The 17,514-nt window shown below is 31.3% G+C and overlaps 2 protein-coding genes and 1 non-coding gene across 12 annotated transcripts in view; 2 read left to right on the top strand and 1 right to left on the bottom strand.

The window, feature by feature from the left end:
• The window catches only part of RAD54B (RAD54 homolog B), a 128,095-nt gene that overhangs the window by 45,784 nt on the left and 64,797 nt on the right, over nt 1-17,514 (top strand). Inside the window, exons 1-2 of one of the 10 annotated variants that reach the window (XM_019713376.2) lie at nt 1,107-1,193; nt 5,752-5,797. The exons of 6 other annotated variants lie outside the window; for them this stretch is intronic. Coding sequence is in view for 1 of the 4 variants with exons in the window: in XM_074316239.1 (XP_074172340.1) it covers nt 17,011-17,014 (4 nt within the window). In the remaining 3 variants the exon portion in view is untranslated. Of the gene's footprint in view, nt 1-1,055; nt 1,194-5,751; nt 5,798-16,969; nt 17,015-17,514 lie in introns of those variants that run through there. 3 more of the 10 variants (XM_074316242.1, XM_074316239.1, XM_074316241.1) reach the window with 3 other exon arrangements.
• Nucleotides 137-9,781, top strand: FSBP (fibrinogen silencer binding protein). The gene is made up of 2 exons (XM_019713380.2): nt 137-1,193; nt 5,752-9,781. The coding sequence occupies exons 1-2, from the start codon at nt 820-822 to the stop codon at nt 6,275-6,277; spliced, it is 900 nt and encodes a 299-aa protein (XP_019568939.2). The 5' UTR covers nt 137-819; the 3' UTR covers nt 6,278-9,781.
• Nucleotides 4,411-4,512, bottom strand: LOC141568000 (U6 spliceosomal RNA). Its single transcript, XR_012491019.1, has one exon. It is a non-coding gene; the product is annotated as a U6 spliceosomal RNA (small nuclear RNA).

Genomic DNA, 17,514 nt, shown 5'->3' on the forward strand with positions numbered 1-17,514 from the left:
TTTACACATGATAAAGCAGCCTAGCATATTCACGTACGTTATAGCTAGAATAATCAATCTAGCTAAACATAATTTTTATCTGCTTTTTAGGTGCAGTGTTCGACAAACATTTTTTCTTAAGTAACTGAAAAAAATATGCAGTGGCTACTGTAGACTGTAAAATGAAGGAGAAGCTTAGCTTGACTGTGGAGTCTGAGCCTGGATGTAACCTAACTAGCTAGAGGATGTGCAATTTCTGATTGACAGCAGGACCAGCATTATGCAGATTTTGTAAGCGAACAGCTCAGAAACAGTGCGTAGGGGCTCAGTTTGGAATCACTACAGTCAGCACTCATATCTTTAGTTTTCATTTTTCTGTCTACAGGATTTGTAAACAATTAGCACCAAAACAGTTACTCTTTTGTTTTATTAAAGTGATACTGCAGTGCAGTTTCAATCTATCAGCCAGGCATACTTGTGTGGAAATTTAATATTCTTACCAAATTAGCTAATTTTTAGCTGTGTTCCATGCTTATGTCTAGACCTTTGTGTATTAAATTCTATCTTGAGGTTTTCTCTTTATACACAAGTGTGTTTTGCTTGTGCCTTCCTGTCTTCTTCAGAGAGAAGCTTTATGTAGGTCAGGCTTGGCTTAAGCAGATTTCCTGAACCTGCGTCAGTTTAAGCTGGAGGAATTTTAATAAACCCTCCCCTGTAGGCGTGGGCCTAAATGAGGCTAGCCTAGTTAAGCCTGATCTTTTTCTGTTTGTGAAAAGAGCTGAGCAGAGCTGAAGGCTGCCTGGTGGTTTCAGAAACTGCCTACTTAATTTCAAAAGAACAATGGTAGGAAAGGCTAGATCTTCCAATTTTACCTTATCTGAAAAGCTTGATTTGCTAAAGCTTGTGAAGCCGTATGTGAAAATTCTTGAAGAACACACTAATAAACATTCAGTAATAGTGGAAAAGAATAGATGTTGGGATATCATAGCAGTTAACTATAATGCAATTGGAGTAGACCGCCCTCCTCGAACAGCGCAGGGCCTGCGCACCCTTTACAAAAGGCTCAAAGAATATGCCAAACAAGAGCTATCGCAGCAAAAAGAGACCCAGTCAGATTTAAAAAGCAATATTTCTGAGCCAACCAAGAAAGTTATGGAGATGATTCCCCAGATTTCCAGTTTTTGCCTGGTAAGAGACAGGAACCACATACAAAGGTAAGCTTTATTTTATTTTGTTGTTGAAAATTATGGCGCCTCCTATCTATTGGGCTCTGGCTTAGTTGTGATAGAGATATGCATAGTAAGCATCTCCACGATGGGAGCAATGAATAGTGTCTTTGTTTTGCATTCTTAAAAAAGAAAAGTGAGGCTATAAGGAATTTTTCTGCTGCATTTCATTTAAGCCACTTTTTGTTTTTCCTTTCCCCTTCCCTCCCTCTGTAGTTTCTAAAAAGTAAAGGTTAGGGAGGAAAAAAATGGGATGAAATTTGTGAGATCACCTCATAAACTTTTTAAGCTTTAAAATTAATTATCTGAGAGATAACTTTTTCTTATTTCATTTAAGATTATATATAATTGTAATTTTCAATTTTATATAAACTTAATTTCAGGAGAAATGGAATCTTTGCTTTTTAATGAAATTGTCAGTCTGTCTATATTTATTGAATATTCATTGAGCTAAAAAACTAAAATCAATAATTAAGTAAACTTATTAATGGTATTGTATACATTAAGACAGTTTAAAATATTTTTCTTATATTTAAAATAAAAAAGACATAAGGAAAGGAGTTAATGCCTAGTTAGGGATTTATATTAATAAAATTCAAAGCTTTTGTGTTTTTATTTATTAATGGTCTAGTTTCACTTTGATCTTGGGTCATATAGAAAAGGGTAAGCTTTCTCATATCCTTTTGCAGGATATCAACTATAAATTTTAATATACTAGTAAGAGCAATTGGGTTCTTAAAAGGTTAGAAGCAGTCTTTTTGGTGAAATTAATGCTCTATGTAACTACTTGCCTGGGAATCTTCAAAACTATAACTAATTCAAATTTTAACCCCTGGCAAAAGATAAAAATGGCAGCTATATTCTTTTGAACCACTTAGGATAATTTAAACAAATTGTAAACTTCTTGTTGATTGAGAGACCTTTCAAACAAAGCTTTACAATGTGCTCTCCTATTGGTGGAAGAAAAATCATTATATAAGCAAAATTATTGATTACCTGTGAAATCTTTTTGAAGTTAGGGAGAAACAGGGGACTAAAACTTTTTAGCCAAGCATTTTTTATTATTTTGATTATCTACTAGGATAGTATTTTGAGCCCAGCTTCTTTCCATATACTGCTTATTTCTAGTTGATAGCATAGTAAAAAAATAGAACCAGTGGGAATCTGGGACATGGATATACATACAGTGTATTAAATCATGGGGTCACTGCTTAAAATATGCACTGTGATGACAAATGATTAAATCCTAATATCCTGGATGTCTCAAAAACTCCACAGTAAGACTGTTTTATACTGTGCTACTTATTAAAAAAATGTCACCCAGAGAGAAAAGTGGCTTTTGCATTACAGATATAAAACTATCTTTTGGGTATTAAGTATAGGCTTCCATAATTTGAAAACTACATATAGAAACTGTAGTTTTAGTTACTTGCATATTTTAAAAATACAGTGAGTATAGAAAAGAAATAATATACAAGTGTGTGTTTATATTTTGACCATTTTGTGTGTATATATGGGTCTGTGTCACATATACTTGCTAATGTGAAGAACAAAATAGTTTTATAAGAATGAAGTGTATATATCCATTCTGTATTTTGCGTGTAGCAGAATTATCTTTCACACACCCATATGCACACAATCTTTTGGGACAACAACATTTCTCTGAGTTAATTGATTTACACATTTTTATACCTACTGTTTAAACAATAACAATTTTTCTGATTTTAAAAGGAAGCATATTAGAAATAAACCCTTTAAATGCTTATGTTAGTGTCTATACTGCAATTCTCTATATTAGCATTTCCATATATTAGCAATTCTATATATTAGCATTTCCATGTAATATATTTATATATTTAATGTGATTATACTTATTTGATTGACATCGTCTTGAGTCTTAATAATTCTCAGAAGTTCATATTCTATAATCTTAATTATGCTTCTATATAAATGTGCCTGTTAATCTCACTAAACCCTCCATTCTTATTAAGAAAAATTGTGCTGCTTATTTAACATTTGAAAATAAATACCTAATTGTAAAGCTCTCTATAACACACTCATTTATGTTTTTATTTTCTCTCTAATACCAAATTACATTTTGTTTTTGTAACCTACTTGATCCTCAGAATTCATATTTATAAATTTTAGAAGTCATGTTTATTATTTTTTGTGACTTTCTCTAAAACATTTTTTGCATAATGACTTTACTTTTAATGTTTCAACTAAAATGGAATGGAATATTCCAAATATAAGGCATATTTTTAATTTACATGGGAGTATAATGTCTTTGTCTAATTGTATTATACTCTGTTATACATACTAATTTGGAATAGTAATTAGATTTTTAAAAACTTAATATTCTTCTGTAGTTTTAATCTTTTCCCATTCAAGGTTTTAGAAATGTTAATAAAAGCAAACTTACTAACTTGAATTACATATTCTATTGTTTTGCTTTGCTTTTGAAAATCATAACATGACAAGAATGAAAATGAATGAATTTATGTAATCAACAAATAGATTTTTTATAACATACTTTATATGTTTCTATTTTATTTGTATGCCTTAGACAAATATCTGGTATTTTTGGCAGTTTAATACCATTAGTAAGTGACATATGGGGAGTTTTAATTTTTTCCCTTATGTTTTACTTGAACTTGTTCCAGCATTTTAATCATCCATGTAGAATATATTCTTTACTATATTATTTATCATTTGTAAAATGTTCTCTAAATAATGTTAAGTATAGCATTTTCCCATTAATGTTCCAATAATTTCTTTCACCTCTATAACTTACTTTTAAGTTAGGCCTAAGTAAAAATTTTTAAAAAGCCACAAGAAACAAAATTATATATTCTTCACGGCTTCATGTTATACATGAAATTATTTTTTTTAAAAACAGTAGAATTTTAAGGTACATTGTGTTTATCTTAATAAATGTTATGTCAAAGTTATTTTTTTTAATTTTAAAAGCCTTTTTATTTCCTTCACTATTATTGTTTTACCATACAAATATCACCTTGTGAATACACAGAAAACTCCTATGGAAGATAATTGCTACACGTAAAGTACAGAATGGATATATATACTTCTTTCTTAGAAAACTATTTTGTTCTTCATATTGGCAAGTATAAAATAGAATACTTCCCCAAACATACTTATGTTAGAGTTACATGTAGTTACATGTAGTTTCTGCATAATATATTTTAAAAATATGGAACAGTTCATGAATTTGCGTGTCATCCTTGCAGAGGGGCCATGCTAATCTCTGTATCCTTCCAGTTTTAGTATATGTGCTGTTGAAGAACACTGTTAAAGTTTAAATTATGCTAAAACTGTAGATGCCTCTAATAGGAATGTATATTTTATGGAAATAACATGTAAATTTAATAAACTTTCACTATATTGTATATAGGCCATTAAAAAACATTGCATTAAAAAACCATTTCATTTATTTAATCAATTAACATATGATTAACACCTACTAGGTTCCAAGTATGGTCTAATGCTAGGTGTTAGAGATACAGTGGTGGATATAAACCCTTAGCCTGTGAACTTTACCTGACCAATCGTTGAGAGACTGAAAGAGCAACTGAGTCATGTGATTTAGGATAGTTAAGACTAACCACCATTGCATCTGAAATTGATAGTTAGGATAAGGGCATACTGAAAGCCTTATAAAATCTTGATTTTTTTTTTGACAAATATGGAAATTATTACTTCTCATATCATGTTTCCCTGAAAATAAGGATTTTTTTATATTTTTCTTGATTTTTTTAATATCTTGATTTTTTTTGACAAATATGGAAATTATTACTTCTCATAGCATGTTTCCCTGAAAATAAGATCTAGCCGGACTATCAGCTCTAATGTGTCTTACGGAGCAAAAATTAATATAAGATTTTATTATTATTATATTTTATTATTATTATATTAATTTATAACATAACATATTGTTATATTACATTATATTTATTATATTATATCGGGTCTTATATTAATTTGTGTTCCAAAAGACAAATTAGAGGTGATGGTCCGACCAAGTCTTATTTTTGGGGAAACACGGTAGATGGCCTTCCACGATGCTCCTAGAAATCTTGGACCTTGGTGATTTGTAGATCAGTCCAGGAGAGCAGAAATAGATTGAGCGCCAAGGTATGGGGATAGCAAGGCCCAGAATGCATTGAATGGCCTTCTATTCCATTAAAGAATGTCATGCTTGTAGGAACAATTGGTGTCTCTTTGAGAACATTTAAAATGGCTTTTCTTTTTTATTTACTTCATTGACCTTGTATAGTAGTTGTAATTTCACGTTTTTTTAAGAGCCTGATTTTAAAGTTAAGGATGGGAGAGAGCTATATATATATATACATTATTATAATCCTAAACTTAAGGCACTTTTTGTTATTTCAAGAATTAAAAATTTTTTTGTTTCTTAATTTTCTTTATAGCTTCATAATTTAATGTATATTAAACATGAAATTATGGTATAAAAATAGTCTTATCGTCATTTGATTTATATTTTATAATGCTTTCTTATGTGCTGTAGTGCAAACTTGGATGAGGACGCACAGGCTGGTACCAGTTCACTACAGGTAATGTTGGATCACCATCCAGTTGCTATTACAGTAGAGGTGAAGCAAGAAGAAGACATTAAGCCCCCTCCTCCACTGGTTTTAAATTCTCAACAGAGTTATACTTTAGAGCAAAGAGAAGAACATGATTTAGTACATGTTATGGAAAGATCTGTGTCATCATCACTTTCCTCTGTTGATATGAGAATGACATCGTCTCCATCTTCTATTCCAAGGAGAGATGATTTTTTTCATCATGAGAGTGAAGGACACTTTAGGTCACGATTAGGGTATGATCCTCAGATTCTGCAAATGCTGAAAGAGGAGCATCAGATAATTTTAGAAAATCAAAAAAATTTTGGATTATATGTTCAGGAGAAGAGGGATGGATTGAAAAGAAGGCAGCAGCTAGAAGAAGAGCTGCTAAGAGCAAAAATTGAAGTGGAGAAGTTGAAAGCAATTCGCTTACGGCATGATCTGCCTGAATATAATAGTCTCTAAGATTTTTTTTCAAACTTGCAATTGGATCATTTTAATTTTGGCCAAATTGCTTTCATTTGAGAATATGCTAAAGCAGAATACATATTCTTAAAAATGTTAATATCTATTATGAAAATAGTCTTTCTTGACATTAATTTCTAATTTTTAAATTTTCTTTTGTGATACTTATTCATTGGCTGGCATGGTTATATTTTTTTTGTCTTCCCTTAATTTTTTTCTAAGAAGTTTAATTGTTGGCCTTACAAAAGATGTTTATTTTGATTAAAATATAACATACATAAATATATATACAAGCATACATATTCAACATATTCTGTTGAAGTTCTGAGTCTTCAACATTTTAAAGTAGAGCTTTGAAAGCTGTAATTCAAGGTTTCTAAGTCAGTCTAATTTAGGAGGAATACTAGCCTAATAACAGAAGCTTGTCTATATGACATTGATTTTTTTTGGCTTTCATTTTTTGAAGGAGTAAGTCCTACATTTTTAGAGATAGAAGGTATTTGGAGATTATTTTTTCGACCTCTTCAATTTAAAAGGTAATGAACCTGATGTCCAGGAAGAACTCAATGACTTACTTGATGTAACAAAGCTATTTATGGCAGAGCAAAGACCAGCACTGAGTTTTTGTTTCTGTTATTTTTCCCTCAGCTATTCTGTAGAAGTAAATAATCCACTAAAATCCTCCATATTAAAAAATTGGCAGTATTTATTTCATTAAACTTTTTTTTAAAGATTGGGAGGTTATGAAATCAGGGGAATTGTATCAGTTACCCCCATCCTCCCACCCTTTTTTTGTCCAGCAAAATAAGATACTCTTTGGCGCTATTACTGTATTTTGCTGTGTATAATGTGCACTTTTTTGCCCAAATTCGTGAGGGAAAAATAAGGATGTGCATTATACATGGGTAGTACTAATTCCGTATCTATATAAATGTTTTCAATTCTTTTATTTATGCCTATGAGTTAAAAGTGTAATGCTAGAAATAAAAAACAATATCTGTATACAAAACAATACTCTGGAATATAATAGGTTTTGTTGAACTTATGACAAACTTATGAAGAAGAGTTCTTGGCCTATGATGCGTAAATATCGTAAATTTGTTACCAGCACATAAAATTTCTTGTACCTTGTATCTGTTCTTGTGTTTTGTAATTATTTGTTACATAAAATTTCTTGTACCATAATATGTTAAAAAATATATGCTAAAATTCCTTTATAATACAAAAGTACATATATATAAACAAATAAAAATTTGAATTAAGAAAATTAAAGCAAAAGATTTTTTCCCTGAAAGTTTGGGTCAAAAATGTTGGTGTGCATTATACACAGGAGCACATTATACATGGCAAAATACATATATTTTGGCTATAAGATTTAATGTCTTAATTCATTTTTAATGTTTTATTCTGAAAAAGGTTTCTTTCATAGTAAAAGTTTTAATGAATAAAATGAAAATTTTACATATATTGAAAATAGCAAAAATATATTTATTAGTTGTGATATAATCTGTAATGTTTTTTGTAAATATTGCTAGATAGTATTTGTGGAAATAAATAAAACCTCGATTCTTAAAGCACACATTAAATTTAAGTTAAATCTTTAGTATGTATGTTACTTAGGATTTCTATTTTTGCATGGACTTTGTTGAGGAAGGATTTTTAAGCCCATCTTTAGAATGGGGTAGGTAGGATTTCAGCGGTATAGTGGAGAAAAAATGTTTAAGTCACAGTGAGCAGTATGAAAAAAGGCCTAGAGAATGGGGAAAAGTCGATCACCGTGTACAAGCACAAATACAGTGCTAAGCCAGATGATTTTATGTGAGAGTAGAGGGTGAATTAGGGCGGTGGTAACTTGGACTAGGACATCTCCCTTGATGGGTTAGCTACTGTTTCATTCCAGCAGAAATTTTACATGCAGGATTAAGCCAGAAATCTGCATTTAATGTGAAATTTTCCAATTTTAAAATGTTTGCAAATAATTCTCATTCAGCCAGTGGGCTTCCAGTTTGTGGCGTTTGGAGTAGAGCAGTGGTTCACCAAGTATAGACCAGCAGTGTCAGCATCACTTGAGAACTTCTAAGAAATGTAAATCCATGCTTTTTGAATCAGAAACTCCGGAGGTGGAATCCAGCAATCTATTTTAACAAACCTTCTAGAGATTCTGATGCAAGTTAGTTTGAGAACCACTGGAATAGAGTATTTGGAACCTAGCTTGGTGCCTAAATCATACTAGAGTCTCAAAAAATATTTGTTAAGAGGAGGAGTGGGGGTGGGGTGGGGCCCGCCCGGTGGCTCAGGTGGTTAGAGCTCCATGCTCCTAACTCCGAAGGCTGCCGGTTCGATTCCCACATGGGCCAGTGGGCTCTCAACCACTAGGTTGCCAGTTCAATTCTTCGAGTCCCGCCCCCTGCAACTAAGATTGAACACGGCACCTTGAGCTGAGCTGCCTCCCGGATGGCTCAGTTGGTTGAAGTGCGGGCTCTCAACCACAAGATTGCCAGTTCAATTCCTCGAGTCCCACAAGGGATGGTGGGCATTGCCCCCTGCAACTAAGATTGAACACGGCACCTTGAGTTGAGCTGCCGCTGAGCTCCCGAATGGCTCCTATTGGTTGGAGTGCATCTTCTCAACCACAAGGTTGCCGGTTCGACTCCCGCAAGGGATGGTGGGCTGCACCCCCTGCAACTAGTAACGGCAACTGGACCTGGAGCTGAGCTGCGCCTTCCACAACTAAGACTGAAAGGACAACAACTTGAAGCTGAATGGCACCCTCCACAACTAAGGTTGAAAGGACAACAACTTGACTTGGAAAAAAGTCCTGGAAGTACACACCGTTCCCCAATAAAAGTCCTGTTCCCCTTCCCCAATAAAATCTTAAAAAAAAAAAAAAAATCCTCAGTCAGTCTGGAAAATATTTAAAAACAACAACAACAACGAAGCAGAGAGGAGTGGGTAAAGGTGAAGATTGAGGGATATCGATTTGGAAGTTGGTTGGTGCCCGATTATAGATTACATTAAAAGCTGTTTTAAGGAATCAGACTTGAATGTGCAATGGGAAGACATTGAAGACTTTTGATTAGGGGGATATAAATTAGAGCTCTAAGTTAGTGTTATAATGGCAGCTTTTAGGGGTGGGCATTGTAGTGAGAGGAAATTCAATTTGAAATTTAGGTTATGGCTGTAGACATAGAAATAATAAAAATAAAATGGACTCTCATGGTGTACTATTTTAGCTTGTTGATTACTTAATTTCATTGACATTTTATTTCTGCTATTAGGGTTAAATATTTTATAAAAATGCCTTGACTAATATAATATGATATATCCTTTTGACAATTTCATCTTTAATCTGTGCTATGACTTTTCTTTGACTCTAATGAATCTTATAATTCTAATTTGAGGTAATGTTTTTACAATATAATTCTAGTAAATACATTCTTGCAATAGTCAGCTTAAACTTTTTGAGATTATTGAAAGCAAATTATGTATATATATATATATATATATATATATATATATATATATAATAAAATTCATGTTACAATCTCAGCATGATACTACTCAGAATTGATGATGAATGTTCAATTTGAATGTTGACTTAGTGCAGCTAGATCAGAGTTTTCCAAATTATGTTCTGCGGAACTTTAATTCTGTAACATGTTTCTAGGAAAGAGTACTGTGCAACATTCATCATTTTTGGTGATTAGGTTCTAAAATCAGTGTGGATGGTAAAAATGTATACACAAAATTGCCCTTAAATTCTTTTGCTGCCCATATAATAGTTGTAAACATAGTCTACTACAGTCAGATTTTTTTCTAGCATTGTTCAATATTGTTTCTTTGGTTGTGTCAGGTGACAAATTCAGTAGCATTTAGGAACTAAGTAGAATAAAAAAACACTTATTTTTACATAGTTTTAAACACCAGAATTGCACTCATTGCAGTGAGTTCACTGTAGTAGTTTTTCTGTCATTCCTCTGTAATTTTAATTTGCAAAAATTTAAATGCTTATGATTCTGCTCCATTGTATGACCACCTCTCTACCCATGTAACTATAATTAGCATAGTATAGTTTCTGAAAATTCCTGTATAAAGAAAACTTATTTGACTGTTGAACTCTTTCTGGAGGTGTTTATCATTTTTTGGAGTAGCTTAGGGTTATTCTGAGCTAACGCTTTTTTCTTTTTGATATTGTAACTATTGAGTTGACTACTTACCAATTTATGTTAGCAGTTTTTGCTGCAGATAAGTTTTACTAAGGGGAATGTATAAGGGCAAAATTTTGTTAGTACCAGTGGAATACAACTGAAGCCACCAGACATACTACATACCATAGAGAACTGTTTGGGGCCATGAGTTTACCTACAAAATGTAATACTGGGAAAACCTAAGAAAGAGTGATTTTATTTTTAAAATGTAGAGTTGATTCTATAGAAGTATATTAAATTTGAAAAATATAGTTAAAATGTAGTTAAAAATAAAGTTAAAATATTATTTCATCCAATATATTAGTACTTTAAATAGTGGCTAGGTTATTTTTGCCACCTTCCTATTTTTTTTTTTTTTTATCCATATGAATGGAACATTGTTATTTTTACAACTTATGATTTTCCACATTAGGTATGATTTATACTGGCACCCTGAAAAAGATAATGAAGCTCTTTAATTTCTAAAAATGCCAGCAGATATCTTAAAACATTCAAATCAAGTATTTTTATGTATAATGAGACGTCAACTTGGTGTTCTTTCATTTTTGAAAGGTTGACTATCCTGTTGCATCTTTACTTATTTGAAATTGTTTAAAATATGCATTATTTTCCATGTGTCTTCTTTTAATGTCAAATTGTAAATAGACATGTTTAAATAATTTTGAGTGTGATAAAATGTATTTAATATGTACTGTAGATGATGATGCTTAAATGTTTTGTTAATACAGGTTCTTTTAAATATAAAGTACTGATTTATGTACTTATTATGTGCCATAGGACAAAGAATTCAGTACTAATGAGGTAAAATTTTATAATGAGGCATAATTGAAATACATTTATTTACGTGATTGTGTTATAGTAGATCTCAAATGTACGATGTCTAAATATCATGTTTTTTCAAATGTTAAGATCCACAAATTCTCAAAATCAATTAAACATTTGATAGTAAATTTGATTATAAGTACTTAAAAATAATTAGATGAAATATAGTTGCAATATTTAACAAATACAAAAAAGTAAATTCTTAAATTATACAACCTAATTAATCATTATGTTAAGTCTTTGCATATGATTTTGAAAATTGATTCAATATATTTTTATATGTCTTTAAATTGATTAAAACTAGTAGCTGTAATTTAAATTTATTTTTAGTTTTCAATTGCTTTGTAAATAGTGGAAAGCAAAATAAATAAATAAAAATACCACCCAAGTCAGCCCAAACAGTTTAAACTAAAATGGCTATAGCATTAGACTTACTACACTATGTTGGAAGATCTTTCGTGTTTTTATATTATTTTACAGTAAACATTCATATGCCTAACACCTAAATTCTGTAATTAATGTTTTGTTTTGCTGTATTTGCTTTATCATATATTTATCCATCTATCCATCCATCAATTCATTTTTTAAAGAAAACTTATTTTAAAACAAGTTGTAGAATTAGAATGCTTCTTAAATACTTCAGCATGAGTACTATGAACTGGAGTTCAATATTTATTTGTGAATGTGTAGTTTTATGGAATATTTGCAAACCTTAATGCACAAACCTTCAGTGATGAGTTTTGACTGCACCTATGTAGTTTAAATCCCTCTCACATTCAGAGTATTATTGTTACCTTAGAAAGTTCTGTTCTACCCCTTCCTAATCAATCCTCTGGCACATTAATCAATCACTGTTCTAATTTTTAAAGATCATGAATAAATTATGCCTGTCCTAGAACTTAAATAATTGGAATCATATAGTATGTACCCTTTGTTTCTGATTTCTTTCACCCATCTTATTTTTAATTATTCATCCATCTTCTTGTCAGTAGTTCATTGCTTTTTGTTGCTGAGTAGTATTCCATTGTACCACAGTTTGTTTATCCATAATCTTTTGACGGACTAATGGGCTATTTACAGATTTTGGCTATTATGTATAAAGATTCTATGAATATTCTTGTATAAATTTAACGACATAATGCTGGATTAGGGAAGTTATATGGTTAACTTCTTAAAAAACTGCCAGATCTTTTCCCAAAGTGAATGTACTACTTAAACTTCCATTAGCAGTGTATGTGTTGTTTTTTTTTTAAATAAATCTTTTCATGTTCAATGATTGGAATGTCAGAATTGAAATTGATGAATAACTTTTATGAAATTTAAATGAATTTAAAATGTTGAGTGTATAGTTTAGATATCTGGCAATGTTGTAGTTTTGCTGATTTTTTTTTGTTTTTGATTTTAGCACTTACTGCATATATGCTTTGACAAGAGGTATTGAGAAATACGATATAATGTATAGTCCCATCATGCTCATAAAGTAGCATTTTGAAAATGACCTTAATGAAAAGAAGTATCATCTAGGTTAATTTTATATATAATGATACTTCTACTTAGTTGACATTCAGTCTCTCTTATTAGATAAAACTGGATGATTACCAATTTAAAGGAATTTATATATTAATGTTTGTATATATATTTTTTAGTGTAATAAAACTATATATTTCAAATCTGAAATTTATATTGCAGTTATATGTTAATGTATGGTAGGTTTCGGTAATTCTAAAACTAAAGAAAAATTACGACCTGCAAGGGTATTTACATTCTTTATTGAATTTGATTGTATGAGACATTTTAAATTTTATATGCTCAATTGTAAACAATGTGTGATTAGAATTTTTGAAAGGAAAGAAAGGCTATTAATATTGAAGACTTGGGTTTATGGAATGTATAAGGAAGTCATCCAACCCTAGAGTAACTTTGCTTATGAATCATTAAGATTATAATATCCACTATCAATATTAAAATAACATTATTTCCCTCTTTTTTTTTAAAAAACTTTTTTTGTTTATTTAAGTGTGTTTTTCCAGGATCCATCAGCTCCAAGTCAAATACTAGTTGTTTCAATCTAGTTGTGAAGGGCGCAGCTCACAGTGACCCATGTGGGGATCGAACCGGCAACCTTGGTGTTAAGAGCACCGTGCTCTAACCAACTGAGCAACCGGCTGCCCCACCCTCTTCCTCTTTTATCAAAGCATGATTTTAAGTATCTTTACCTTGTGAATCTTGCTGATAGACATTCAAGTCTTTTGTTTATGTAGACTAGTTTTTGGTATTGATTTGAGACGTATATTACAGGGTCAAGGGGGAAATAGATCAGAACCAAGTTTAAAAATAAAAGTTACAGTTTGAGTGGAATTGTTAGGGGTGGTTAGTCTGGGATGTAGCAAATTAGTATTTTATGTATTACGAGAGTAGATACTCAAGATTTATGTTCAATACATGTTTAGTTTCTATTTGTCTTTATTATACTTTTTGGAATTATTCACTCTCCCTTCCTTGGCCAGAGTCCTACATTTAAAATGGGAAAGAGACAAGAGTAAGATGATGATGATAGTAGGTAACATTTAGGGAGTACTCACTATGGGAAGTACTGTCCTAAGCGTTTTACATACATACAAGTCTGTGAGGTAGTATTGGTATTACATTCATTGACAGATTCATAAACTGTCACAAATGGGTAAGTATCGAGTCCAGGGTCACATGGCTAGTAAGTGGCAGACTCAAGATTCAAACCCAGCCAGATTAGATCATGCTTTTATCCTCCTGCTGTTCTGCAAAAGAAAGGATATACTTAAGTCTGAGAATCTTATGGTATTTCAGTTAATTATAGGTAATTTTTGAATTCTCCAAATTTAAATATTGTTTTCCTATTCCTTTTTTTTTGACGGGGGAGGGTCTTAGACATAACAGTTCTCTTTTAGGCCCTGGGAATACAACAGGATATTTGAATCTAGAATGTTTTTCCGAGCCATTTAATGAAGACATTCTTTTTACTCCCACTTTACAGCAATCCTGAGGAATTACAGTTTTTTCTTGGATAACCTACTAAAAAACAGGAACAAATTTTAAAAATGAGGAAAGGTATTATTGTCAGCCTTTCCATTCAGTACACAGTGACTGCTACTGGTAGAAATAATGCAAAAAGAAAACTAATTAAAATTGGCTAAAATTGCAGACAAAATTTTTTAGAATTCAAAAACTAATCAAAGTATCTTGTGTTTTTTGTTAATAGTAAAAAACATCAACTTTATCTGGGGAAAAAAGTTGGTAAAATAATAGAAATAATACATAACAACCATCATTTTATCTAAAAACTGGTAAAATTTCTTGACTAAAAATCGATGGAGTGATATACTCTTGATAATATTAAGTATTCAAAATTTGACTTAGCAGAAGTGCATTTGATAGAAATGATGGTTATAAAAGAAAACTCATGTTAGCAAAACTACAATCAGTAAAATGATACATAAAAAAAGTGACTGATGTAGCGATCTGTTGGGAAGATCCTACAATAGTACAGCAGTACAGATCAGAGATGATGATGCTTGGCTTCTACTTAGGGTTGCAGCAGCCTGAATTTTTTCAGGGACTGAAGTTCATTGACCCACGCATTGTGAACACTGCTGATTTAAGCTGCATATGAACCTATTGTTTTCTCAGAAAAAGAAAAAAATCTTTGGAAGTTTTGAACATAATTTATTGTTTGAAGATCGTCAAGACTCAACTTTCTAAAATGCACTAATGACAAAGATATGAATTACTTGAATTCTAGTAGTCACTAGAATTGGCTTAAAGATGTACAAGTTTTATTTTTTCTGTGTGTGTGGATTTACATTTTCTTTTCTGTTTGGTAATTACCTTCCAGTGGAGTGCTGGTTATAGTACGTGTATGTTTAACTTTTTAAGAGTCTGCCAAGCTGTTTTCTCAGGTAGTTGTACTGCTTTACATTCCTTCCGGTAGGTATGGTATTTCCAGTTTCTTTACATCTTTGTTGACACTTGGTATGGCCAGTTTTGTTGCTTTTAGTCAATCTAGTGGGCGTATGTATGTGTTTTTTTTAGCAGCTTTATTGAGATATAATTTATATGCCATGTAATTCTCCCATGTAAAGTGTGCAATTCATAGTTTTTAGTATATTCACAATTATGTGCAACTGTCACCACAGACAATTTTAGAATATTTTCAACACTTCAAAAAAAAAGACTAGTTTTTAGTTTTTACACTTCAACTGCCTACTTCCTACTCCAAGCCTAACCCCCCAACCCTAAGCAACCACTAATCTACTTTATATTTCTATAGATTTCCCTGTTCTGGACATTTCATATGAATGGAATCATATACTATGTGGTCTTGTATGACTGGTTTCTTTTATTTAGCATAATGTTTTCAAGGTTCATCCATGTTGTAGCTTGTATCAGTGCTTTATTCCTTTTTATGGCCAAATAATATTCCACTGTATGGCGACACCACATTTAGTTTATCCATTTGTCCGTCGAATGGACATTTGGGATATTTCTACCTTTGGGCTATTATGAATAATCCTGCTACAAATATTCATGTACAAGTTTTTGTGTGGAGATATGTTTTTATTTCTCTTGGGTGTATATCTAGGAGTGGAATTAAGTAGTATGGTAACTACTTAATCATTTGAAGAATTGCAAGACTTTTTCCATTTACAAATGTAGCTGTACATTTTACATTCCCACCAACAGTGTTGGAGCGTTCTAATTTCTTCATATCCTCACCACACTTATTATAATCTGGCTTTTTTATTCTTGTCATCCCAGTGGATATAAAGTGTATCCTATTGTGTTTTTAATTTGTATTTCCAGATGACTAATAATGTTAAATATCTTTTTATGTGCTAATTGCTGTTTGTATATATTCTTTCCTGAATAATCTGTTTGTCTTTTGCCCATTTTCTGCTGATTTGTTTTGGTTTTGAAATGTAAGAATTCTTTATTCTGGATTGAAGTCTTTAGTCTTACATATGTGTTGTGAATATTTTAATCCTATGATGGCTTGCCATTTTGTTTTCCTAGTGGCATCTTTCAAAAAGCAAAATTTTAATAAAATTCAATTTATAGTTTTTGTTTTTTATGTTTTGTGCATTTGTATTTTGTGTAAGAAACCTTTGCCTACTTCCAGGTTACTTGACCCTTGAACAATGTGGGAGTTGAGGTCGGCAACTCCCTGCGCAGTTGAAAATCTGAGTATAACTTTTGACTCTCCCAGAACTTAACTACTAATAACCTACTGTTGACAAGAAGCCTTATTGATAACACAAATAATGAATTAACACATATTTTGTATGTTAAGTGTATTATATACTGTATTCTTACAGTAAAGTAAGCTAGAGAAAATAAAATGTTATTAAGAAAACCATAAGGAAGAGAAAATACATTTACAGTATTTATTTAAAAATTTGCATGTAAGTAGATCAGTGCAGTTCAAACCTGTGTTATTCAAGGGTCAACAGCATTTTCTCCTACATTTTCTTGTACAAATTTGTAATTTTAGGCTCTGCATTTAGGTCTGTGATCAATTTTGAGTTAAATTTTGTGTATGGGTGAATTAATGGTTGATGTTCTTCTTTTTCCATATGGATATCTAGTTGATTCAGCAAAATTTATTGAAAAGACTTTCTTTTCCCCATAGAATTTGTTTCACCAGCTTTGTTGAAAATCAGTTGGCCATACATGTGTGAGTCTATTTTTGGCCCTCTATTCTGTTGCATTGATTTGTATGTCTTTTTGTCTTTTCTTGCCATTATTAAACCATCTTGATTATTGTAGTGTGATAGAAAACCTTGAAATCAGATGGGATAAGTCCTCCAACTTCTTTTTAACAATTGCTTTGGTTAGTCTATGTTCTTTACATTCATATAAATTTTAGAATCAACTTGTCAATTTCTACCAAAAGCATCCTGGGATTTGATTTGTGTTGTGTTGAATATGAAAATCATTCGGGGGAGAATTTCTTAAAATTGAAATTTTCAATCCATGATATAGGAGCTTTATTTATTTAGATTTGTTAATTTCTTGCAGCACAGCTTTAAAAATTTCAGGATAGAGGTCTTAGATGCCTTTTGTTAGCTATTTTATATATATATATATATATATATATATATATATATATATATATATATATATATATATATATATATATATATTTAGCTACCGTGAATGGACTTTTAAAATTTT

This window comes from Rhinolophus sinicus, linkage group LG12 (genome assembly GCF_036562045.2).
Source record: "Rhinolophus sinicus isolate RSC01 linkage group LG12, ASM3656204v1, whole genome shotgun sequence".
NCBI classification, from domain to species: Eukaryota; Metazoa; Chordata; class Mammalia; order Chiroptera; family Rhinolophidae; genus Rhinolophus; species Rhinolophus sinicus.

What these genes read in the sequence shown, in the direction of transcription:
- FSBP (XM_019713380.2), top strand. Translation starts at nt 820, where the DNA reads ATGGTAGGAAAGGCTAGATCTTCCAATTTTACCTTATCTGAAAAGCTT. An exon ending in GACAGGAACCACATACAAAG is followed by an intron (nt 1,194 to 5,751) that starts GTAAGCTTTATT and finishes TATGTGCTGTAG; the next exon opens with TGCAAACTTGGATGAGGACG.